Source organism: Thamnophis sirtalis, unplaced genomic scaffold (assembly GCF_051295495.1).
Source record: "Thamnophis sirtalis isolate CommonGarterSnake01/CBP01778 unplaced genomic scaffold, rThaSir2_p1.2 scaffold_4, whole genome shotgun sequence".
NCBI classification, from domain to species: Eukaryota; Metazoa; Chordata; class Lepidosauria; order Squamata; family Natricidae; genus Thamnophis; species Thamnophis sirtalis.
The window spans coordinates 129,322,682-129,348,834 of NW_028261384.1; the positions used below are offsets into that span (position 1 = coordinate 129,322,682).

A 26,153-nucleotide genomic window follows, 5' to 3' on the forward strand; every position below is an offset into this window, starting at 1 on the left:
GCACAAGCCGCGTTTAAACCACTGGCGCGCGAACGCTTAGAAATTTTTTTCTCTCCGCTCCATTTTCTGCCATTGAACTGACTCAATCGGCTACCATGGCATCCGCTTTGCCACCTTTTGCACTGTTCGGATCCGCTGGTGAAACCTGGGAGGGTTTCATGGAGCGATTTGAATGTTACCTGATCGCGTCAAAAAATCACAACCAGCCTGAAGAGGAAAAATGTAGTTTCTTTTTAAGCTGCTGCAGCCCCGCGATGTTCGCGTCAGCCAGAGCCTTAGCCGCACCACGGCCAGCCTACATGCTCAGTTGGGACACCCTAATGGCCAGGCTTAAGGGCCACTACGCCCTGGCACCTTCCCGCATCGCTCGCCATTTCACTTTCCGCCACCGCGTCCAAAATCCGACTGAAACCATCAGCCAATTTCTGGAGTCGCTCCGCATCACAGCGGCTCAGTGCGACTTCCAGAATCTGGACGAAAATCTAGTCGAGCAGTTCGTGTGCAGCGCGAGAGACATAAACTTGAGAATCCGCATGTTTAGGCACCACAATATCACCCTGCAGCAAGCTGTGGAGGCTGCCAGAGCAGCGGAGCTCTCTGAGCAGTCCACGGCCAACATCGAACGCCTGCAGCTGGCATCGCCTCTCCCTGCCCCACTGCCAGGGTGCCCTCCTCCTGCCTCGCAAGCCTGCCTGGTTGACAAACTGTTGCCGCCAGAAGACCTCTCCAATGAGGTCATTGGCCAGCTTAGGGCACAGCCAAGGCGCCCCCCGCCACCACCACCTCCTGCTGCTCCTACTGCCTCTGGTTGCGCTGGTTGTGGCGGCCGCCATGCCCGCACGGCCTGCCTGTTCAAAAACACCATCTGCCGCTGCTGCAACAAAAAGGGGCACATTGCCCAGGTTTGCCATGCCTCTCTGCCTGCGCCATCCTTCTTGCAGCAACCTGCCGCATCCCAAGCGCAACTGCGCTGCCAGCCGCCGCGGCTCGCTCGGCGGGCTGAAGATTGCCACACCGTGTACCCGCCAGAAGCCACCGGAGACACCGTGAGCCAGGCGTCCGCCAGAGCCCAGAAGGTTGCTGCCTCACTCCACCTGGAAGGTCAGCCTTGCCGCATGGAGGTGGACTCTGGCTCCTCCCGCTCCCTGATCTCCTGGGATGCCTTCTCCCCTCTATGCCCCCATGTCTCCTGTGCCCAGCTTCTTCCTGCGGACACATCCCTTAGGGACTACCAGGGGACTATCATTCCTACCCTGGGGTCTTTTCCCATCCTTGTGGACTATGGGACTTTTCATGGGCATCTGCCCATCCTAATTGTAAAGAATTCCCTCTCTGTGTTGCTTGGCCTTGACTGGTTTCCTGCCTTGGGTCTTTCTATCGGGGGGGGTGCATAGGGTGGTCCCCTCCTCCCTAGAGGACGTCCTCTTAGAGTTTTCGGACGTCTTCGACGACCAGCTGGGCTCCTACAAGGGCACTCCCATCTCCCTCAACCTCGATCCCCAGGTTGCTCCAATTCAGCTCAAGGCCCGCAGGGTGCCTTTTGCCGTAAGGGCTAAGGTTGACGTCGAGCTTGACAAGCTTTTGGCGCAAGGCATACTCGAACCCGTCAACCATTCATGCTGGGAGACCCCAATCGTGGTCCCAGTCAAACCAGACGGGTCGGTGCAGATCTGCGCCGACTACAAGTCAACGATCAACCTTGCCCTTCAGGCAAACCCCTATCTAGTCCCTGTGGTGCAGCACCTGTTCCATTCCCTGGGGCAGGGCTGCACATTTGCCAAACTGGATATGGCACAGGCCTACCAACAGCTCCCGGTGGATGATGATGCGGCGGCTGCCCAGACCATTGTCACCCATCGTGGGGCTTTTCGTTGCCGCCGCCTACAATTTGGCATTTCCGTGGCCCCAGGGATCTTCCAGAGCGGCTGGAAGTGGCTGCTCCATGGGCTCCCAGGCATGGTTCCGTATTTCAATGACGTTCTGATCGCTGCTTCCAGCCACTCAGAACTCATCGAGATGCTAAGGAAGGTCCTCCTGCGTTTTAGGGGCACAGGCTTAAAATTGAAATGCAGCAAATGCTCATTTGCTGTTCCCAAGTTGGAGTTCTTGGGTTTCTTAATTGATGCCCAAGGAATCCACCCTACGCCTTCTAAGGTGTCTGCCATTAGGAACGCCCCTGCACCCACCTCCAAGGCGGAGCTGCAGGCGTTTCTAGGGCTTATAAATTTCTACGCGCCGTTTGTACCGCACAAGGCGTCACTAGTCGAGCCGCTGCATTGGTTGCTCGACTGATCAGCGGCCTGGCGCTGGGGCAGCCGCGAAGTGCATGCGTTCGCAGCTGTCAAAGACACGCTTACATCATCAGCTGTCTTAGTACAGTATAGTGACAAGCTGCCATTGACGCTAGCGTGTGACGCCTCCCCCTATGGTCTGGGGGCTGTCCTGAGCCATGTCCTCCCAAATGGCTCGGAAGCCCCTGTGGCTTTTTACTCCCAGACACTCTCCTCTGCGGAGCGCAACTACAGCCAGATAGAAAGGAGGCTCTGGCTGCAGTGTCCGGGGTTAAAAAGTTCCATGACTATATCTATGGTCGGCACTTTACCCTTGTCACTGACCATAAGCCTCTCCTTGGGCTTTTGGCAGGTGACAAGCCGACCCCCCCCATCCTATCTCCCAGGATGACACGCTGGACGGAGTTCCTCACAGCATACTCCTATACGCTGCTCTACCGTCCAGGCAAGCAGCTAGGGCACGCAGATGCCCTTAGCCACTGCCCCCTGCCGGAGACTGACCCAGCCCCCGTGCCATCCCTGTCAGTCCTCTTAATTGCGTCTTCCAGCCTGCCCATTATGGCCGCGGATGTCGCGGCCTACACCAAGGCTGATCCAATCCTCGCCCAGGTCTGCTCTTGGGTGCTGAGGGGATGGTCCACGGAAAAGGTGGCCGATTGCATCCGGCCCTTTAAGGCCCGGCAAGCTGAGCTCTCCCTTCACAGGGGCTGTCTCATTTGGAGGGATCGGGTCATGACCCTTACTGCACTGCGGCCCCAGGTCCTGCCTCTGCTCCACAAGGACCACCCAGGCATAGTGCGAATGAAGGCATTAGCCCGCAGCTATGTCTGGTGGCTTTTGCTGGACACAAAGATAGCGGCCTATGTAGACCACTGCACCACATGCCAGCTTTCCCAGCCAAACCCCCCGGCTGGGCCTGCTCGAGAATGGGAGGCTCCGAGAGGCCCGTGGTCACACCTCCACGTCGATTTTGTTGGCCCCTTCCATGGCCAGAACTTCCTAATTGTGGTGGATGCCTACTCTCGGTGGGTGGAACTGGTTATCATGACCTCCACCACAGCTGAGAGTACGGTCAGGGCCCTCTGCCGGTTGTTTGCAACCCACGGGTTGCCGGATGTCCTGGTCTCAGACAACGGGCCGCAATTCACCTCCATCACGTTCCAGGAGTTCTTCGCCAAACAAGGGATCCGGCATGCGCCCACAGCCCCATACCACCAGGCCTGCAATGGCCGGGCAGAGCGGGCGGTCTGCTCAGCAAAGGAGGCGCTGGGCTGCATGGACCGGGGCAATTGGCAGACAAGGGTGGCAGCTTACTTACTAAGCCAACACTCCACCCCTGCCCAACAACCAACAAAAGCCCCACGGAGCTCTTGATGGGTCGGCGCCTGCGGACCCCCCTGGATAGACTGCACCCGCTCTATTCAGGGGACGAGCCGTGCAACCTGGGGGTCCTCCCGTCCCGCTCCTTCTGCCTGGGGGATTTGGTGTGGGCCCGATGTTTTGTGGGGGAGCCTAAATGGGTACCAGCTGTAATCAATTCCCTGACCGGCCCGTGTTCCTACAGGGTCGGACTGGCCGATGGATCTGAGTGGAGGCGCCACTTGGATCAATTAAGGAAGCGCCTCCCTATGGAGACCAGCGGGCCTAGGGATCCGGAGCCCGACAGCACAGCCACCTTCCAGCCGGTGCCAATGTCACAGGCCTTCCCACATCCAGGCCTTGCCTACCCCTTGTTGCCAGAATGTAATGCTCCAGTTGAGCCTACTCAAACCATCCCAACGCACCGTGAATGGGCCTTCCCCAAGTCAGGCCCAGCCTACCCGAGCGCCCCCTGTTGGGAAGCGCCCCTGCCATCTCAACCCACAACAGGAATTCCGCCAAGCTACAGTCCCCCACTTGTTAACGCCCCCCCAGCAATTTGACAATCCTACAACGGCCGCGCCCCCTCAGCCCAGCCTATCTAGCTCGGTGAGCCCACCTTCTGGGCAGTCCAAAGATGGCGTTGCTCGGAGCTCCACTCCCTTCGGGGAGGAACTTCCATGAGCAGGTCCTACCCCGACGACGACTGCAGTTGAACTGCGAAGATCGGGGCGGGTCCGGCGCCGCCCCGCCTACTTGGACGACTACGCATGCTCCACCCAGGGGCATGCACAGAACTGGGGGGAAGGGTGTAGAATACTCCTAAAGGGCCAGCAACAGCCTATGCTGCGCCCTGATTGGCTGGGACGTAGCATAGTCTGTTGCTAGCCAGCTAACGCATTCTGATTGGCCAAGTTACTGCGTCAGCAGTTGCTGGACAGTACCTGGCTCCCTATTGGTTCCCTCTTTTACAAACCCCATATAAATACCTTGGCGCGGTTTCTGTTCTTTTGAATCGCTGCCATCTGTTCCGTTCTGCAATAAACTTTTGCCTGTTTGGAAGTCCTGGCTCTCGCGTCTTCTGTCCGCCTTCAATCTACAAAAAATTGTTTTTCTCCTTTGCTGAATCTTGGCTGAAAAGTGAGTTTCCTCCCTCCCTTTCTCTCTCTCTCTTTTACTTTTTAAAGCCGCTTTTCTCTTGCCTGAACCATCAGGGAAAAGGGGCTTAAAAAAGAGCTTCTGACAGGAGAACAGGTTCAGGGGAATGGCCAAGCCACCATTACTACCAGTCCAATCTGGTACACCAGATTTTCAGGACCTTTTCTGGCATACTGTGTACTATACAGGGAGGACCCCACCACTGGGTTTGTCCTAGGGATGGGCAAAACAACTGAGAGTGTGTGCTGTTGTTGTTATTTTCTTGTTGTAAGGAAGGGAAGAGGCTCCTTAAATCAATGTTTCGTCGCTGTATGGCATCAGGAGTTGATCATTGTATATGAACTTTGTAAAATCAATGTCAAACTATTAAAAAATCCAGTTTCAAGGAACGATACCATGGGATCAGTAGCAAAATTATATCACTTTGCAAGGATTTTTTAAAAATTCATTTATTCATTCATTCATTCCATCCATCCATTCATTTGTAGTGTTTATTTTCTATGGACTTCACAGGGACTCCCTCTTCATTGTTATAAATACAATATTGCAAATAACTTGGACTTTCATGCCTGCAATTTTTTTTTTCTTCATCCTTGCTGCTTTGAGGCTTGCTGTCAAGTCCCATGGTATTAAATAGACTTCTTTTTGAGACATGACAAACAAACTTTTCCTTCTTGTTCAAGGTCCCTCAGAGTGGTTATCTCAATAGTAATAATCCATATAAGCATGAAGACATGGAAAAAGCTATAATCAGGGGACAGGGAGAAATCTCCAATGGATCCAAATCTGTTCATACCTGCTCCTGAAACATCCCCATCTGCAATTCCAATCAGACACTGCTTGACTACATGTGATTTTTATTCAATTTCTCCATACACACAGAAACAAATATAAAGACAGATACAGAAACACGCAACAAGTGTTTTTTTTTGGGGGGGGGGGCATAAGTTAAAAATCTAGAAGGACAAGATAAGCTGGAGAAAGGTGACCTATATTCAAGAATGAACAGTTTTCTTCTCTGTGTTGTGTCCATAACATTCCTATCAGTGCTTTGTCCACAAGGGATGTGTCACATTTCTCATAGTAAATGCAGCATTGCAGATCCTCTGCCTATTCTCCACAAGCAATACCAGTCAGGGGATGTCCACTTTGCTAGCATCATTTCTCAGATCTTCCTGTTTTGTATGATGATGGACTTTAAGACACCTCCTTCTAGCAACCTCTTTGAAGAAAGTATGTAAGTATTGAGGAAGTATTGGCCAGAGAGAGATATGTAAAATAGACCTGAAGATGAGTGAGTGAAATGAGTGAGTGAAAGTGCATTATTTGAATCAGGTAATGCATATAATATACTTACATGTATGCTGTTCACCGTCTCTTCAGGACGGTTTAGGTCCGATTGGACCACCCAGTGACAAAAGTATTGGCTGCGGTCTCAGAGCATCGAGACCGCACATCCATCTCGTCGTGACATTGGCTCCTCCTTCCTCAATATACTTACATGTATGCTGATGTCTTGTATCAAATTCATGTAAGTATTGAGTTATGGCCAGAGAGAGATGTGTAAAATTGACTTGAAGGTGAATAAGTGAAAGGGGATTGTATGAATTGAATTATGCATATGATATAGTTACGTTTGCTGATATCTTGCATTAAATTCACCATGTAGTCTTGAGTCATCTATAAGTCATGAAATAATTGTGGTGATATGTGTTATAGCTTTATATTTACAGTGGCCCTGAATACGCAAAATGATTTTATGGACTTTGTACTTTCTCTATTTTTGGTGCCTTTATCTGCTTGAGTGATGTTGATGCCAAGCAAAGAGTGATAGAGAATGAATTTTTATTTCTCTCAAGTCTTTGTCATCCCCCACTCCCCTTAATTAAACCAAGGTTAGATTTGGTCTATGAAATCAGGGTCTTTTATTTGGAGATAATGTTCAATATGCTTTATTTAATTATACTTTTGAATATTCATATTTATGCAAATGATTCTGCTTCATTCATAATGACAAAGCTCCATGGGGAGAGTTGAGAGCCAAGGTTCCTTCCCTAGTAACTTCTTCTGATGAACATTGTAACCTAACAAGTGTCACTATCCTAGTGTTGTAAGTATTGTGTAAGTATTTCCAGAGAAAAGATGCAATTAAAGAAAAGGTGGAAAAAGAACTCTCTTATAGATCCCATCAGCAACAATCTTTTAAAAAAGTCGCAAGAGATTGATGTTCACTGTAACTTCCTGGATCAATAGTGAAGGCATCACTGTCATGCTAATAATACTCTTCCTAGAATAAAAGCTTTTGAGATACCTGGGCCAAGAGGAAGAAACCTGGTAAATCTGATGGCCACTATTTATTTCAAATCACGTGTTTTTATTCTTTTATTAGATTAAATAAGTGCAATGAATGAAACATTGCTTCTTGCATATATAGACTGGATCAACTCCTTATATTATAGATGAAAGGAGAGGCAAAATAGATACCATATTCTGCAAGAAACGAGTTACAGCAGATCATGTACCTCTCTCTTCAGGGTCATAACTCAAATTTATCAACACATCCTGGCTTTAGTATTTGCTGTTAAGGAGATCAATACTAATCCCCATGTTTTACCCAATGTCACCCTGGGCTTTCAAATCTATAACAGCCATTTTACTTCAAAATGGATGTACCATGCCTCAATGGAACTACTTTCTTCTAAAGGCAGATTAATACCTAATTACAACTGTGACATTCAGAAATATCCAGTAGCAATAATTGGAGGACCTGACACTGAGCTATGTCTTCAAGTAGTCACAATTCTGCATATCTACAAGTTTCCTCAGGTAACTATGTGTGTGGCTTATCCAGTGAAATTTCTCATTTCAATTAGATGAGACTTGGTTTCTAGCATAAAGCAAACACTGACTGATATCAAGAGGAACACTCTCCTTTCAAATTTATTTTCAAATCTAAGAAATACATGTTAACACTCACTCCTTCAATTTCATGGTTATTAATGTAAGGATGGAGAACCATATTCAAATTAAACAGACTAGAAAATTCCTGGTACACCAAATGTTACTTGCTGCATTCACAGAACTTACTAAATAAATAAATCAGCTCCTATTCTGAGTTTAAACAGTAGATTGTACTAAATGTCCTGCTTTATACAGGAAAGTATAGAGTATAGAGCCGAGGTGGTGCAGTGGTTAGAGTGCTGTACTGCAGCCACTCCAGCTGACTGTTATCTGCAGTTCGGCGGTTCAAACCTCACTGGCTCAGGGTTGACTCAGCCTTCCATCCTTCCGAGGTGGGTAAAATGAGGACCCAGACTGTGGGGACTCTGTAAACTGCTTAGAGAGGGCTGAAAGCCCTATGAAGTGGTATATAAGTCTAACTGCTATTGCTATTGCAAATAAGCCATAAAGTGATCAAAGCAAGGTTAAGACAAACAAAGATTGTGCACAACTAGTCTTCAAATGTTATGCTTGAAAGTGTTAGAGGAAGAGAACTGCCAAATCGAAAACTATTAAGATGAAATGGAGATAAACTTTTGCTTTGTCTACTATAATGAGAAAAAAAATACATTAATGCACTTTTAAAAAAATTAGAGCCCATTGTTTCTTTTCCTGTTTTTTTTTTATAGTTGATGTATGGCTCTGCTCCAGTGACAAATAAGGACAAAGAGTCTGGTTTCTATCACCAAATGTTTCCAAATATGGACCTTCAGTATATTGGAATTCTTCAGCTACTGCAGCAATTTAAATGGACGTGGATTGGGGTCTTATCTGTGAATAATGAGAACGGGGAGAAATTTGTACAAAATGTGACACCAATATTTGCCCAAAATGGGATCTGCTTCGACTTCATTGAAAGATTCCCATTTGCTTCTTATTCTACTGACATTCTCACTATGGTGAAAGAAGGGATGAAAGTGTACAGTATTGTGATGAACAGCACTGTCAATTCAGTGTTGATTCAAGGTGAAATTGATATAATGATAATTTTGATAATGTTTCACTCAATGTTAAAATTTGAAGAGATATCATTACAAGGTCATAGTAAAATCTGGATAATGACAGCCCAAATGGATTTCACTTCTCTTCCTTTTCAGAGATGGGAAGACCTAAATTTTCTCCATGGTGCTCTATCCTTTGCAGTTCATTCAAGAGAGGTTCTAGGGTTTCGGGAATTTCTTCATACGAGAAAACCAAACTCTAATAAAGAAGATGGTTTTATTAGGGTTTTTTGGAAGGAGGCATTTGGATGTGTGTTTTCGGGTTCAATGGTTGATGAGAAGAGCAACTCCCTAATAGACAATCCATTGATGTGCACTGGAGAGGAGAAGATAGAGACCCTCCCTGTATCCGTTTTTGAAATGGACATGACTGGCCACAGCTACAGCATCTACAATGCAGTCCATATTTTAGCACAAGCATTACATGTGGCTTATTCAACTACCTTCAAAAATAGATCAAGAATAGGCAAAGCAGGAGTTATTGAACTTCTCAAACTTCATCCATGGAAGGTAATGTTGCACTTTAGATGTTTCTTATGTCCAATATGTTAACATAATGTTATGTTATATCTGACATTCAAATAATAAATTTGTCTCCATATCATTGAATGGCCAATTAAATATACTTGTATGCCTTTAAGAACTTATCACAGAATGGAGACAAGTCTCTTCAATTAAGATATAACCTACATGTAAAAATATGCTCCCCCCCCCCGTGTTTCTGAAATGGAGGTAGGTTTTCATCATTTTGCAGATCCTGATCAATTTTTTGTCCTCTCTCTTTATTCTTTGTTTTTGTTTTGTAGTTCAATCAAATAGTAAGAAGGCTCTCTTTCAATAATACTGCAGGAGAAACACTATCTTTCAATCAAAATGGAGAACTAAAGGCTGGGTTTGATGTGATCAATTGGATAACATTCCCAAATAAATCCTTTTTGAAAATCAAAATTGGTGGAATAGGATCTGTGACATCCCAAGGGGACAGGTTAAAAATTGACGAAGAAGCAATCATTTGGCCAAGCAGATTTAACCAGGTTTGGATAATCCAGGATATGGTTAACAATGTTTAACTGAATAGATGAAACCTGCAGGATAGTGGTATAAAAAAATGCTCCAAGGAAACTTTGTAAGATTTAATGTAACATAACGTTATAGACAGGAAGTTTTAGTTGACAATATTTCCTCCAAGTTTTTTTAAAATATCAATATCAATAGCAATAGCAGTAGACTTATATACCGCTTCATAGGGCTTTCAGCCCTCTCTAAGCAGTTTACAGAGAGTCAGCATATTGCCCCCAACAATCTGGGTCCTCATTTTACCCACCTCGGAAGGATGGAAGGCTGAGTCAACCCTGAGCCGGTGAGATTTGAACCGCTGAACTGCTGATCTAGCAGTAGCCTGCAGTGCTGCATTTAATCACTGCACCACCTCGGCTCTTAATGCCACCTCGGCTCTTAATGCGCCACCTCGGCTCTTAATAGCTCAGAAGTGATGCAATAACACAACCATGTAAACAAAGTTTTTATATAGTCACTTTGACAAAGTGACAAAATTTGTGGACCAGAAGAATGCTGTTCATATCATTTAGTTGGACTTCAGTAAGCATATGATGAGGTGGACCATAGCCTACTACTACATAAAGTGGAAAAACGTGGGTTAGACAGCATCACCACCAGATGTATTTGTAACTGGCTGACCAACCACACTCGACCTGCAGTTCTCAATTGAACTGCATCTACATGGAGGGAAGTATGCAGTTGAGTATCTGTTTAAGGCCCAGTAGTCTTCAACATCTTCATTAATGATTTGGACTAGGAGATAAAATGGGAACTCATCAAATTTGCAGATGACACCAAGCTGGCAGGAGTAGCAAACACTCCAAAGATAGACTTAAGATATAGAAGGATCTTGACAAATTTGAACATTGGGCACTATCTAACAAAATGAAATTCAATGGTGAAAAAAATAAGGTTCTACATTTAGGCAAGAAAAACAAAATGCACAGGTACAGTATATATGGTACCTTGCTCAATAGTAGCAATTGTGAGAGGGATCTGACCCATTTTAATATGAGTCAGCAGTGTGCAGCAGCTACCAAAAAGCCAACATAGTTCTAGACTGCATAAACAGAGGGATAGAATCAAGATCACATGAAGTGTTAATACCACCTTATTATTCCTTTGTAAGGCCATTCTTGGAATACTGCATTCTGTTTTGTTTTCTGCAATGTAAAAAAGATGTGGAGATTCTAGAAAGAGTGCAGAGAAGAGCAACAATAGCAATAGCAATAGCAGTTAGACTTATATACCGCTTCACAGGGCTTTCAGTCCTCTCTAAGCGGTTTACAGAGTCAGCATATCGCCCCCACAGTCTGGGTCCTCATTTCACCCACCTCGGAAGGATGGAAGGCTGAGTCAACCTTGAGCCGGTGAGATTAGAACCACTGAACTGCAGATAACAGTCAGCTGAAGTGGCCTGCAGTACTGCACCCTAACCACTGTGCCACCTTGGCTCCAGTCCCCTAATCATCTAAACAAAGATGATTAGGGGACTGGAGGCTTAAACATGAAGAACTGTTGCATGAAAATAAGGACTAGGGGAGACATGATAGCAGTGTTCCAATATCTCAGGGGCTGCCACAAAGAAGAAGGAGTCAAACTATTCTTCAAAGCACCTGAGGATAGAATAAGAAGCAATGAGTGGAAACTAATCAAGGGGAAAAGCAACTTAGAACTGAGGAGAATTTTCCTGACAGTTAGGACAATTAATCAGTGGAACAACTTGCCGCCAGAAGTTGTGAATGTTCCAACAGTGGAAATTTTTAAAATGTTGGATAACCATTTGTCTAAAGTGGCATAGAGTTTCTTGCCTAGGCTGGAGGTTGGACTAGAAGACCTCCAAGGTCTCTTCTCACTCTGTTATTGTATTCTACTCTATTCTGCTCTATTCTATAGTTATACAATGTTGAAAAGTGGAACAAATTATTTGTAACCAATATAAATCCAAAACAATAGGATTTCTGGACTTACTGTATTGAAGACCTCTACAATACATAAACCATATAATTATGCAATATACTTTAATCACAGCAGTAATCAGTATCTAACAGACGTTAGTTGATGATCATACAAACTAATCCAAGTTTGGCTTGGATTAGTTTGTATGATCTTCCCAATAAACCTGATACAAAGTGGGAGGTTTGTAGGCAATAACTATCAATACACAGTCTTGGAAAATGCAAAACATTCTCTTCTTTATGAACAGATCCAGCCACTTTCTCTGTGTAATAACTATTGTCCTTTGGGTTATGCTAAGATCAAAATAGAAGGGAGGCCATTTTGTTGTTATAAGTGTCTTCACTGTCCAGAAGGGAAGATTTCCAATCTGAAAGGTGAGTGATGAAAGATAAGCAATTCATTTTCCAGATATACTGATACTGGATGCTGTAGATAGTTATTTCTAGATATTTTTCATAATTTATAGATGTGGTGTAATTGTATTCTCTGATATAACTACAGATCTTAATACTACTTTGTCACATAGGGGGAAAGGTTTACATTTATATTCTGCAGGAGATGACATAATGGCAGTGGTGCAGGGGTGGGTTTCTGCTGGCATTACTGCCAGTTCGGTGCGCACATGCACACAGTTTCCTTTAAATAGTTTTGCACATGCTCATAACATTAACCATGTGAAAAAAAGATTTCATAGCAATCGGGGAACTGATTCGGGGGCATGATGAGCATGCCGTGCCTACTGGTTCGGTTACCCAGTCACCATCTCCACCTATATTTAATTATGAATGACAGGCATGATATTCAATGAAATACAGGATAATCAAGGAATTGTTAACAGTCATCCTATCAATTTTAATTTCTGCAAAACTGGACCAATTTAAAGAACTATATCATTCCCCTGGTGTTTTGAATGAAGATATTGATGTGTATTCTGCCTTTTAAGCTCTATCATCAACCATAACACTATAAGACCAACCAGTCAAGAATGTTAGAAGATTCATGACTGGGAGAGACATGGTAACAAGGTCAGCCAATGAATAAGCATAGCAACTAAGTCAGCCAATAGGAGCTGAAACAGATGGGAGTCAGGGTGTGGTTTAGTCTGCAGCTTCTGAGTCTGTACAGAGAATTGAAGCAGAAACTTAATAAAGAAGTCTGTCTGGGCTTGTCCACTCTGAACTCTGAAATGAAACTAAGTGTTCTCTCCTGCTTGTGTTCTGCTTATAATTTCTACCACATTCAAAGAATCTAATATTGGTATTGTACATTTATTCATTACTTATTATGTATATAGTTCCCTATACCAGCAATTACAGACTCAAGACATCAAACTGAAATAACAAATTTTATGGTCTCCTCATAGCAGTGCATTCAGGTTCTTTCAGCTGAATTTCAGAATAATCATGTTGTTTCTTTTTCCTAGATATGGATGACTGTTTTCTATGTCCAGAAGATCAGTATCCAAACAAGGAGCAAAATTCATGCCTTCCAAAAATTTTAACCTACCTAACATATGAAGAATCATTGGGGACCACCTTAGCCATTTGTTCTGTTTTGTCTTCTTTTACTGTATTGTTGGTTCTGGGTATCTTCATTAAATACCAGGATACCCCTATTGTCAAGGCCAACAACAGAAACCTCACTTATGTCCTTCTCATGTCTCTCCTGCTTTCTTTCCTTTGTGCTTTACTATTTATTGGCAAACCTCACAAAATGATGTGTCTCCTTCGACAAAGTGCTTTTGGTATCATTTTTACTGTAGCTGTATCGTGTGTGTTAGCAAAAACAATTGTGGTGATTTTAGCTTTCATGGCCACCCAACCAAAGTCTACTATGAGGAAATGGGTGGGGAAAAGGTTGGGCATTTCCATTGTATTTTTTTGCTCTTTCATTCAAGTAGTTCTTTGTACTGTTTGGCTGTTGATTTTTCCTCCATTCCCTGATTTCAACATGCACTTAATGGCAAAAGAAATTATTCTGGAATGTAATGAAAACTCTTTTATCATGTTCTACTGTGTCTTGGGCTTCATGTTCCTCTTAGCCCTTGTCAGTTTTACTGTAGCTTTCTTTGCCAGGAAATTACCAGATTCTTTCAATGAAGCCAAATTTATCACCTTCAGCATGTTGATTTTCTGCAGTGTTTGGCTCTCCTTTGTTCCTAGTTATCTGACCACAGGAGGAAAACATATGGTGACTGTGGAGATCTTCTCCATTATAACATCCAGTGGAGGACTTCTTGTATGCATCTTCTTCCCTAAATGTTTTATCATCTTACTGAGACCAGAACTGAATAGTAAGCAGCAACTGAGACAAAGAAACACCTAAAATATCTAGAACTGTATTGCCTTTAAAAAAAATAGCTATGCAAAAAGACCAAAAAGCATAATCCTTTGCCATCAATCAATCAATCAATCAATCAATCAATCAATCAATCAAAAGAATAAGATCTGGCTGATCAATTGAAATTTTCCAGAACACAAAGAGAAAACTTACCTATTCTGTTATCTAAGTGCAATATTGTATTTGCTAAAGAAAGGCCCTGATTTCTTTCAAACTAGCTTTTACCTGAGGCTTCATAATCATCTTAACTGAAAATGTTTTTTGGAAATGCTTTGTGTTTTAAAGTCTAATATTTTAGTTAGCCTCAATTCCCATCCTTTAAAAACCTTTTTAAAATTCTTAATAAACTCTAATATTATATAGACTTTTTTTTCATTGCTGACAAGGTATTTCTTGAAAAGGTTAGAAATGGCATTGTGCTCTGGAGGTCTGTTTTGTGCAAACTAATTTACCACATGCCCTTCTGTTGGGCAGAATTGTGGCTTGCACTGCTCTTTAGAAGCATATCTTAAATTTCAACATGTGTCTATTAAAGAAGTCATTTTTAAAAAATTATTTAATTTGCATATGGTTCAGCTTTGGTACTGAATCCCAAATCCCAAAATATTTTCCTACATCAACTATACCCATATCTTGACCATCAGTATATTTCAATTCAGAAACCTTACATCAGAAAAATATGTTGTTTCCCCCCACTCCACTCCTCTGACCGGAATATTTTGGAAACTGCACAGAAAAAGAGATGTCAGAAATGGTTTCTGGTTCTGTGTTTTAAATGAGCATGACCAGAATCAGAATTAGATTAGAACATGAAAGGACCAGCCCCCTTCTCATCCTATACTATTTCAGACGAGTGTCTATCCAGTCTCTTCTTTAAAACCTCCAGTGATGAAGCCCCCACAACATCTGAAGGCAAGCTAGCACACGGCCTTCCCAGGCTCCATTTTCAGCCATGACAGCCTCCTGTTGCCTTCTGTCAGCAAAAACAGGTCTACATTTTTGCTGGCAGAGGGTGGCAGAAAGCCATCACAGCCAAAAACAGCCAACGGCGTTCACCACATGAACACTCTTAGCATGCACGTACACATGCACAGTGCACGCAAGCGTGCTTACTGCCTGCGACACTCTGCCATGCCTCCAAGATGCTCCAGCTGCTTGGCAGACCATTGCACAGGTGTCGTATGCTAAGTGCGCGGAAGCCCCGAACAGCTCAAATACAGGTAAGGTTTGAATCCCTAACACCATGTAACGGGCTGAGCTTCCATTACATGTCCCAGTTTTTGCCAACCTAGCAGTTTGAAAGCATGTAAAAATGCAAGTAGAAAAATAGGAACAACCTTTGATGGGAAGGTAACAGCGTTCAGGGTACCTTTGGTATTTAGTCATGCTGGCCACATGACCATGGAGACGTCTTCAGACAGCGCTGGCTCCTCAGCTTTGAAACAGAGATGAGCACCATGCCCTAGAGTCAGGAACAACCAGCACCTATGTGCGAGGGAAACCTTTACCTTTATCTTATACAGTTGTAGTGAAAGCACGGGTGGTTTATAAGAAGCAGATGTTAGGAAGAGGTACAGTAAGTGAGTTGATGCAAAGTAGATTGAATTATCCCAATGGTGCTTTTTAAAGAGGCAACTGGGCTTTCTTTGTTTTTCCTTGAAGATATTTCACTTCTCATCCAAGAAGCTTCTTTAATTCTGATTAAATGGTGGAGAATAGAAGAATTTATATTCCTTGCAGTCAACTGGTTATTGGTTTGAAAGAGGTAGCAAAGAGGCCATCTACACTAAGATTGAACTTCCCCTTTCAACAGAGGGGCAGGGATATGACACTATCTATCTTCTGTTTACAACACAGTCCTTTCAGCAGTTCCAAGAAATTTCCACACCCATTTGCACTATTCTGGTGACTCTGAAGGCACAAATAAACCTCCAACTGGCCTCAACAACTCTCTGAAAGAATCCTAACAAATAGATAACTGGGAGGAATATGAATCCTTCCATTCTCCATGATTCACTCAGAACTGAAGAAGCTTCTTGGATGAGAAGAGGAATGTCTTCAAGGAAAAAGCAAAGAAAGTCCATTTGCCTTTTGAAAAAGAACCTTTGGGACAACCATGACCTGGATGATTGAGAATCCCCATAGACATTTAGATCACATCATATTTTTTGCTTATCTTTTTAATTTCTTTTGTTTACTGCTTCTTATTCTGTTGCTGTAAGTGTATACACTTAGTGACATTGTCGCTCAGTGGCTAGGATGCTGAGCTTGTCAATCAGAAAGGATGGCAGTTTGATGGTTCGAATCTCTAGTGCCATGAAATGGAGTGAGCTCCCATTACTTGTCCCATCTTCTGCCAACCGAACAGTTCAAAAGCATAAAAAATGCAAGTAGAAAAATAGGAACCACCTTTGGTGGGAAGGTAACAGTGTTCTGTGTGCCTTTGGCATTTAGTCATGCTGGCCACATGACTATGGAGACATCTTCGGACAGCGCTGGCTCTTCAGCTTTGAAACGGAGATGAGCACCACCCCCTAGAGTCAGGAACAACTAGCACATATGTGTGAGGAGAACCTTTACCTTTAAGTGTATACAATCTGAAAGAGATTAGTGTAATGAACACAATTTCTTAAATAAACAGCTCCAAGTACTATTAATAAAATATCAACATTGCACAAAGCAGCATCTCAAAATGTAATATACATAATAAATCAGTATACACTAAATATATAACACTAAGTTTACCACATTGAAAAATATCATGAAATAATCACATATATCATAATTACATATATATAATTACATATATTTTTCGGAGTATAAGATGCACCGGAGTATAAGACACACCAATGAATAGCTTTTAGGAGGCTTGTAGAGTGTTCCTGGGGGTTGATCTCCCCCCAAAAAAGCAAAAACCAGCCCTTTTGCCAAAAAAAGAGCATGCATAGCCTTTAGGAGGCTTATAGAGTGCTCCTGGGGGCTGGGGGGGGAGGGCAAAATTGAGCAAAAACCAGTCCATCTTTTGCTCATTTCTGCCCTCATTTCTGCACTCTGCAAGGCTCCTAAAGTCTATGTGCCTTGGTGAAAGGGTAGGGTTTCGGGAGGCAAAAAATGCTGTATTCAGATTTTTAGCCTTTTTTTTTTAAGGAAAAAGGTGCGTCTTATACTCCCAAAAATACGGTACCTTCCACACAGTTACCAAGGAACGTTTGATGTTATAAGCTAAATGTAGCCTACCTTTTTGATTTGCAATCTTCCCATCTGGACAGGAATGGTACTTATAGCAGCAAAAAGTTTCCCTTCTATCTCGGTCTTACTTGAACCTGGATGACAATGGTCATTGCACAGTGAATAGGGTCTTTTCTGAAAGGAACATGAACAGATTAAGAATCAATTTGTCATTCTATAAAGGTATTTGTTCTTGTAAACAAGACACTGTCAAGCCTGAAGCTGACCTGACTATATCACTTGGAACCTTGGCAGACACACAAAAATAAAATATGAAAAAAACACCTAACTTCTTTTCTAGCACATTGTGAAGATTTCTGGAAAATACTTACATTTTTGTGTTTTTTTTTTAAATTGAGTGTAACTCTTTTACTGCACAATAACCTCAGCAATATGTATTAACTTTTAAATGTTGATAGATGACATTTAAATTGTTGTTTCATATTAATTATTTCTGTTTTCCTATATGCAAGAATTTCTGTTTTCCTATATGGCGTTGAATTTTTTTTCTTCAAGCAAAGCTTTGTCTATAATAATAGCAATAGCAATAGCAGTTAGACTTATATACCACTTCAAAGCCCTCTCTAAGCGGTTTACAGAGTCAGCATATTGCCCCCAACAACAATCCGGGTCCTCATTTTACCCCGCTCGGAAGGATGGAAGGCTGAGTCAACCCTGAGCCAGTGAGAAAAAAAAGTAAAAGATCAAAAAGTCAATAGTGATGATCAAAAAAGAAAAAATCAGTGTCGATGTCTCCACAGCAGATGGTATGAAAATGGTGTTGAGAGATGAAAGAATGCCAACAAGCTAAAACAAATGATTTTTTTCGGACTCTTCCCCCCCCCCCCCCAAGATAAAAGTCTTTCCAAGGTCACTCTCAGCTCTGCTGTTTTGTCCAGCAAGATTCCAGCTGCGTAAATACGTAAATCAAATGCATTACAGGGGGGATTTTGATAACAAAGTTCAAGTCCACAAGATGGCAGTGTTAGCTTGTAATTTGTAGTTTATAGCTTGCTTTAGCCTGTTCCGTGGCATTTGTTAATTACTAATTATTAAAATACATCAAAAAGGCTAAAAGAGAACGAAGAAAAACAGAAAAAAAACAGATCTTCAAGGCACTTTAAGTTTAAGATTCAGTGTCCCCATTAGATTCAAAGTTAAAAATATCAACAACAAAAAAGAGGAACAGAAGAGGCCGATTTAAATTACAAGAAAGTCCAGCCCGGTTTCCAAAGATAAAAAAAAGGAACAGAAAAATAAACTTCCAAATGGCAACATTTATCCCTGCCGCTTTTCTCACTAGTCAGCCTTATTTTAAACTAAGTTTCCAAATTTAGAATGTTCTCTTTCCAACAAGAAAAAAAGATTTAAAACTCACACCAAACGACATGCTTATATCCACTCTCTCGCTGGGCTTTTGCAGTTGTAGTCAGCATCGGCTGATCCGGAAATCACTGGATTAGGAGGGCTTTCCTTAGGTTCCCAGAGATTTTGTGAACATCTCTGGGACCACTGGAGTTCCCACCATGTCATTGTCTCTCCGGGACAGCTTAGATTCGAAACGAATCGTCCAAAATGACCCAGTATAGATGGTCTCTCAGGAACTGCCTGAAAGTCCGTCTTCTGCTAAGCCCTGCCTTCTTCCCCTCATATTTCTACAACCTAGTTGTGAATATGATGTATGACACATGACAGAAGGTAGGAGATAGCGGGGTAAAGTTCAAATGCAATTAAGTGAAAGCCAGTTTAGGCTCCACAGAAGATCAAGCCAAGATGTTGATCATAATAAATGAATGTTTTTTTGTTTGAACTTTGTCTTGTGGCTCATAAATTAATTAGGTCATCTCTTGGGAACTTCACAGAAGAACACAATAGGTACAAACTTAATGTAAACCACTGCAAACTTGATTGCAGAAAATACGACTTCAGCAATAGAGTGATCAATGCCTGGAATGCACTACCTGACTCTGTGGTTTCTTCCCCAAACCCCCACAACTTTAACCTTAGACTGTCTACTGTCGACCTCACCTCATTCCTAAGAGGTCTGCAAGGGACATGCATAAGCACACCAAAGTGCCTACCATCCCTGTCTTAATGTTCCCATTTATTCATATCCATTTCATGTAGTCATAATCATGCTTATACTTCTATCTGTTATTTTATGCATGCTTGACAAATAAACAAACAAATATTTCAGAGAGGAGGAGGAGGGAGAGGTAAAGGAAGAGGAAGGGAGTGGGGGAGGGAGGGAGGGAAAGAAGGAAAGAGGGAGAAAGTGACCAAGTGACTTGTACAGGTAATTTGATGACAGGGTGTCAGATTTGGAAAAGTAGTTGCTTTTACTGTAATATATGTATATTTTGCTTATTAATATAATAAAAGTGTATTTATTCACACATTTTTACTCTGTCTAAGTCAGAAACCATCGTGGCTTCAGATGGTTTCAAAACATAATGTTTTCATCAAATTTACTCAGCAGAAATTTAACAATACAAAAAATATAAAAATATTAGTCGACAGGGACTAAACGAGAGAGAAAAAATTATCAATCCAGACTTTTACACTTTTATATTGTATCATACAATGTCTATTCAAAGAAAAAGTTAAGAAAAGGAACTCTTTTGGGGACTGAAATATTGAAATATTCATTATGATTCTTTTACACATCTATATATCTATCTTTAATGTACCAAAATGTCCATAAATTCTCTGGAAAAATAAAGTGAGTGAAGATCCTCAGATCAATGATGAACTCAAATGTTTTTCTTTTGGATTTGTCTTAAATTTATTTCCTGGCATTTACTATACAGTGGACAGTCTCATATTGTTCTGTTCATTTCACTAGATCTTTCACTAGATCTGGCACTAATTCTTCTACAAGTGTACATGTTGTTACCACCAGTTCGCCCCAAGGTGAGCCAAGGTGGCGCAGTGGTTAAATGCAGCACTGCAGGCTGACTGCTAGATCAGCAGTTCAGCGGTTCAAATCTCACCGGCTCAGGGTTGACTCAGCCTTCCATCCTTCCGAGGTGGGTAAAATGAAGACCCGGATTGTTGTTGGGGGCAATATGCTGACTCTGTAAACCGCTTAGAGAGGCCTGAAAGGCCTATGAAGTGGTATATAAGTCTACTGTTATTGCTATTATTGCTATTGCTATGTGTGCCTTCTGCACATGTGCCTGGCCTTCTGTGCATGCGTTTTGCTCACATGTGTGCCTTCCACGAATGTGCCCAGCCTCAAAATCATGCATAAATATGACAGCATAGAGCCAGGGAGGGCGGGCAATCCTACCCATGATTTCCACTATTGGTTTGGGTTAATGGATACGAACTGGCTGAATACCAGCTCTGGGTATATTGTTTTGCAAAATACCTGCCATGGTTCCTGATTTAATTGATCTTGTCCTATCTGTTTCATCTTTGTTCTCTGTTTTCTCTTGGATGAAGTTATTGCATGCAAAGCATGAGCCATAATACAAACTGCATTATAGAGGCTATAACTTTGACCAGACACGCTTGTCTCAAAGAGGGTCAAAGGGAGATTCTCCAACTTTTCCTTCCCAGTGCAGATCTCCACATCTTTTTCTTTTAGAGTAGAATCTGAGAAATCACAATTAAATGCTTCTTTCCACAAGACTCTGGCAAAGCCATCTCTAGTCTCTGAAACAGAATTTCTTTCTTTCAGAAAGTTCTGGAATTCTCTGGGTGAGTTTGTGTGAATTGCAAAGGACAGAGCTCCATGGAGGCAGTGTATGTTCCAATCTCTTAGAAAACCAGGAGATGCAAAATCCATCTGGGCTGTCATGATCCAGACGCTACTCTCGATTGCTATATCATAAAATTATGCAACATGGAAAATTAATCAATAGTGTGTATTTTGCCTTGTATAATAACAGTAATAGCTGTGCTTCCTGTGACAATATGTGATGTTACAAACCATTTTGTTATTATTTCAGCAAAGTCACCTGAAAAAGTCATTTGGGGCATTGTTTCTAAGACGTCCACACAGATACCATGTTGAGAATATATGGGGAGAATATTCTGTACAAATATCTCTCCATTGTCATCATTATATGCAACTACACCAATTCAGGTCCACTTGAAATCAGGGGTGGGTTTCAACCGGTTCGCGGCGGTCCCTGCGAACCGGTTGGTCGCTGAACCCAGAAGTAAGTAACTTCCGGGAATGGCGAAGCCCCTCCCCCACGCCCGCGCGCGCCCGTGCACCTGCGCCCGCTCCTTACCCAGTTTTGATGAATTCTGCGCTTCCACGCATGCGCAGGACGCATACAGCACCTGCGCGATCCTCCAGGAGCAGCTGGAGCATCGCACAGACACTAGTACGCATGTGTGCACCCCGTGCATGCACGCACGTGCCGCACACATGCGCGAGGACGCCGCACACGTGCGCAAGGACGCCGCCGGCCTCGTTCTAACCGAACCGGTTCGAACGGGGTGAGAAACCCACCCCTGCTTGAAATACAGCAGCAACTCAAGAATCCCCATATACTGAAGAGCCCGATCTGGAAATATCTGGTGGAAGAAACTTTCTTTGGTCTTGTTATTTATCATTGGCAATGAACCATAGAAGATCTTGAGATAGAACATGTGGAAGATGAGAATCATGACGATAAATCATACAGGGCACTCATTTGAAAGGTAAAGGTAGCACTCAACTTATGACCACAGCTGAGCCCAAAATTTCTGTTGCTAAGTGAGACATCTGTTAAATGCATTTTGCCCCAGTTTTGACCTTTCTCACCATTTTTGCTAATTTAGCATGTTAATTTGGGTGAAGATGGCTTCCCGATTGACTTAGCTTGTCATAAGCTAGGGGATGGAATTCAGCAGGTTCTGACAGGTTTTGGAGAACTGGTAGCGGAAATTTTGAGTAGTTTGAAGAACTGGCAAATACCACCTCTGGCTGGTATAGAGATAATACAAATCATATGCAATCTATACCACCTTCTGAGATATGGAAGGTGTTGTGGTCCAGCAGGAGCCATTGGAGCTGCCACCAGACTCCTACAGCGAGGGGCCCTATGGAAGATGTGGAGGACCTGGACAGGTTTCCCACTCTGAGCAAGGCACAAAGAGTCTGGTTGGCCACCAGGAGGCGCATGAGCCTTGGACCAGTGAGGAGGAGACAAGGGAGTGTGATCCTGAAGTCATGCATTGGAGCAGTGGGGAAGAGGCAAGGGTTCCTGGATGCCCGGCACCAAAGAGCTAATAGGCGGAAGGAACAGTTGCGCAGTTACAGGAGATAATTGCACTCATCTGGTGGTAATTAGGTCTCCTCTCAAGACTATAAAAGGAATGATTGTGCACACACCCTTTGCAGGAGTCAACGTATTTATTAGAGCTGGAGAACTCTCGTGGCTAGCTTGGCAGGCTGGATTGCTGCCAAGGTTAGTCTGTGCTGGATTGCTGCCACGTCTTGTCTGTGCTGGATTGCTGCCAATGCCTGGACTGTGCTGGATTGCTGCCAAGGGCCTGTCTGTCTGTTAATAAAGTCCTTGAAGTATCTTTGCCTCGGTGTGCTTTGGTGTAGGACGAGGGGGGTCAGAACAGAAGGCAAAGCTAAGGTTTAATTTTATGCTTTTAATTCAGCAGCAGATCTAATCCCAATCTTTGTTTCTTGTTTTGTTTTTCTATAAAATGATAGGTACGGAAAATGAACATTTCATGGAAAACACAGCATTTTACGTCAACTGTATTAATCAATTACAAAAAAAAATTTCTCAAATCAACTGAGGTTTGAAAATGATGAAGTAACAGTGTCCCTCTCACAGATACACCTGTTCAGTTTCACAAACTTGAGAACTTAGTTGCATTTTATGTCTTAAACCCAAGCTGCTTACACAAGGTCATCAAAACTTTCTTCAGAAAGTGACATTTCATAACTGATTGGACTCGAAAAAATGTAGATTTGGGAGAAAATGCCTGCAATGATACAGTGGCCTGGCTGTTAATACTTGTGGAGAATAGAAAGAGGTTAACCAACAGGTTACTTAGCATTAGGGCCTTTGTGCAGAGAATGAAACAGAGCTTCTACAGCTATCATCAGAGCTACAAATATGGCCACTTTGTCTGAGAGTGTTCCTGCCTTCTTCCAGCACGCTTGCTCCCTTATTGATATTAAAATGCTGCTCATACCAGTGGCAATGCTCAGCTTCTCTAAAGCCAGACCTAAACAATATCTATTTCCAGTAATGACAGTAGCATAGCTTTGCCACTCACTTGCTCCACTTTTGCTTGAAGCATGAAGTATGAATATAGTTCACTTTTGTATCACCCTCCTGTCCCGAGGGAATGTTCATAGGAAGAGGACATATGATATGGATCATAAGTATGGATCATACTTTTTAAATAATCATGGTCAAATGGGGGAATAGTGCCCACTATGGAATGCTGAGTTCACAATAATCTTTTCAGAAGTCAACATGTTGATGTTTATCAACAAGTATAATCTTAATTTCTGAGCTCATGAGAAATGCATGTATGTAATTGCATACATGCATATATTGTCTCCTTCACTAAAAGAGACTCAGATAGGAAAAATAATGTGGAAGGAAGGAAGGAAGGAAGGAAGGAAGGAAGGAAGGAAGGAAGGAAGGAAGGAAGGAAGGAAGGAAGGAAGGACAGAAAGACAGACAGACAGACAGGCTACTTCAGCTGACTGCTAGTTCAGCAGTTCAAATCTCACTGGCTCAAGGTTGACTCAGACTTCCATCCTTCCAAGATGGGTAATATGAGGACCCAGATTGTTGGGGGCAAGATAATGTCTCTGTTATCCACTTAGAGAGGGCTGTAAAAGCACTATGAAGTGGTATATAAGTCTAAGTGCTATTGCTATTGTGTGATGGATGGATGGATGGATGGATGGATGGATGGATGGATGGATAAATAGAGAGATAGAGATAGATAGATAGATAGATAGATAGATAGATAGATAGATAGATAGATAGATAGATAGATAGATAGATAGATGATAGATAGAGATAGATAGATAGATAGATAGATGATAGATAGATAGATATAGATATAGATATAGATATAGATATAGATATAGATATAGATATAGATATAGATATAGATATAGATATAGATATAGATATAGATATAGATATAGATATAGATATAGATATAGATATAGATATAGATATAGATATAGATATAGATATAGATATAGATATAGATATTGATATAGATATTGATATAGATATTGATATAGATATCGAGATCGAGATCGAGATCGAGATAGAGATAGAGATAGAGATAGAGATAGAGATAGAGATAGAGATAGAGATAGAGATAGAGATAGAGATATAGATATAGATATAGATATAGATATATCATAGATGGATGGATAGATAGATAGATAGATAGATAGATAGATAGATAGATAGATAGATAGATAGATGATAGATAGAAAGATAGATAGATAGATAGATGGTAGATAGAAAGATAGATAGATAGATAGATAGATAAGATTAGATAGATAGATAGATAGATAGATAGATAGATAGATAGATAGATAGATAGATAGATAGATAGATAGATAGATAATAAACAGACAACAACAATGACCAGAAACAATAAGAACAATGTGTTGGCTATATAAAATATAAAAATTTAATAAGAAATTTAACAAGGAAAAAAATCTAGCTTACTGCACATTCACAAAATATGATAAAATATCCATTCTTATTATTCACATTTTATAATAGATACTATGGACTGTGCATCTTTATTAAGAGCAAGAGTGTTGAAATTGAAAGACATTGATAACTAATAAACGCATATTGATGTATTGAACTATAAAGAAGTGTCCTTCAACTCCTTTCCTGTGATGGTTCAATATTGGTAATTGAGAATTTACAATTTTTATCTTTTAGATAGTACATTTTTTTTTCAGGGCAAACAATAGGCCTCAAAGAAGCATCAGGTGTATTATTATTCATGACAAGGTAAATCCAGAAAGGAAAAGGAAAAGAAAAAAAGAGCAAAAAAAAAGTTAGATAGGACATACCATCTTGCAGAAGGAATAGAACTTTAATTTGCAGAAAGTGGTCAAAGTTTGGCAACTTCTAAACTACGACAATTTTTACACTTGTAATATGTGGGGAATATCAGTTATCCAATGCCGGCTGGCAACCACAAGGAGGAGGGCCTTCTCAGTAGTAGCCCCGACCCTTTGGAACGAACTCCCTGTGGAGATTCGTACCCTCGCCACCGTCCAGGCCTTCCGCACAGCCCTTAAGAACTGGCTAGCCCGTCAGGCCTGGGGACAAGGATAGCCGCCCCTCCCGAATGATGAATGTATGTTGCTTATTACTTTTATTATATGTGTCTTTGTCATTGTTTCGTATTCCCCCTCCCTGATTTTATGTGAGCCGCCCTGAGTCCCCTCAGGGAAAAGGGCGGCCTACAAATATTAATAAAATCTCAAAAATCTCAAATCCTAATGTAGATATACAATAATTATCTCCTTTATCACAATCAAATTAGACACATCAAATGATGAGCTCATTGTCAGAGCTGGAAGCCATCTTTTAGCTTTGGGACTTCAGGCCTGCACATTTTCTACTGTGGGAAAATGGGAGGGGGGATTATACAGAGTGTGGGTGATATATAGCCAAATTAACATTATTTTCTCACACAGTCAAGACCACCTTGCCCTGCAGCTGAGATGAGGTGACTGGGTGGCATTTCCAGTTTTACGTGCGGCCTGACTGGATCTTGGATGGACATATGG

General features: G+C 42.3%; 1 protein-coding gene across 1 annotated transcript; it reads left to right on the forward strand.

Annotated features, from left to right (window-relative positions):
- Positions 1-254: 254 nt before the first annotated feature.
- Positions 255-14,152, forward strand: LOC148046552 (vomeronasal type-2 receptor 26-like). The gene is made up of 7 exons (XM_087712190.1): positions 255-1,101; positions 2,644-2,971; positions 7,343-7,634; positions 8,438-9,319; positions 9,616-9,843; positions 12,075-12,201; positions 13,251-14,152. Exons 1-7 carry the CDS (start codon positions 255-257, stop codon positions 14,150-14,152), a joined length of 3,606 nt encoding a protein of 1,201 aa, XP_087568316.1.
- Positions 14,153-26,153: the final 12,001 nt, after the last annotated feature.

What these genes read in the sequence shown, in the direction of transcription:
- LOC148046552 (XM_087712190.1), top strand. Translation starts at nt 255, where the DNA reads ATGTTCGCGTCAGCCAGAGCCTTAGCCGCACCACGGCCAGCCTACATG. An exon ending in TGCCTCACTCCACCTGGAAG is followed by an intron (nt 1,102 to 2,643) that starts GTCAGCCTTGCC and finishes GGCTTTTGGCAG; the next exon opens with GTGACAAGCCGACCCCCCCC. An exon ending in GGCCAAGCAGATTTAACCAG is followed by an intron (nt 9,844 to 12,074) that starts GTTTGGATAATC and finishes CTTTATGAACAG; the next exon opens with ATCCAGCCACTTTCTCTGTG.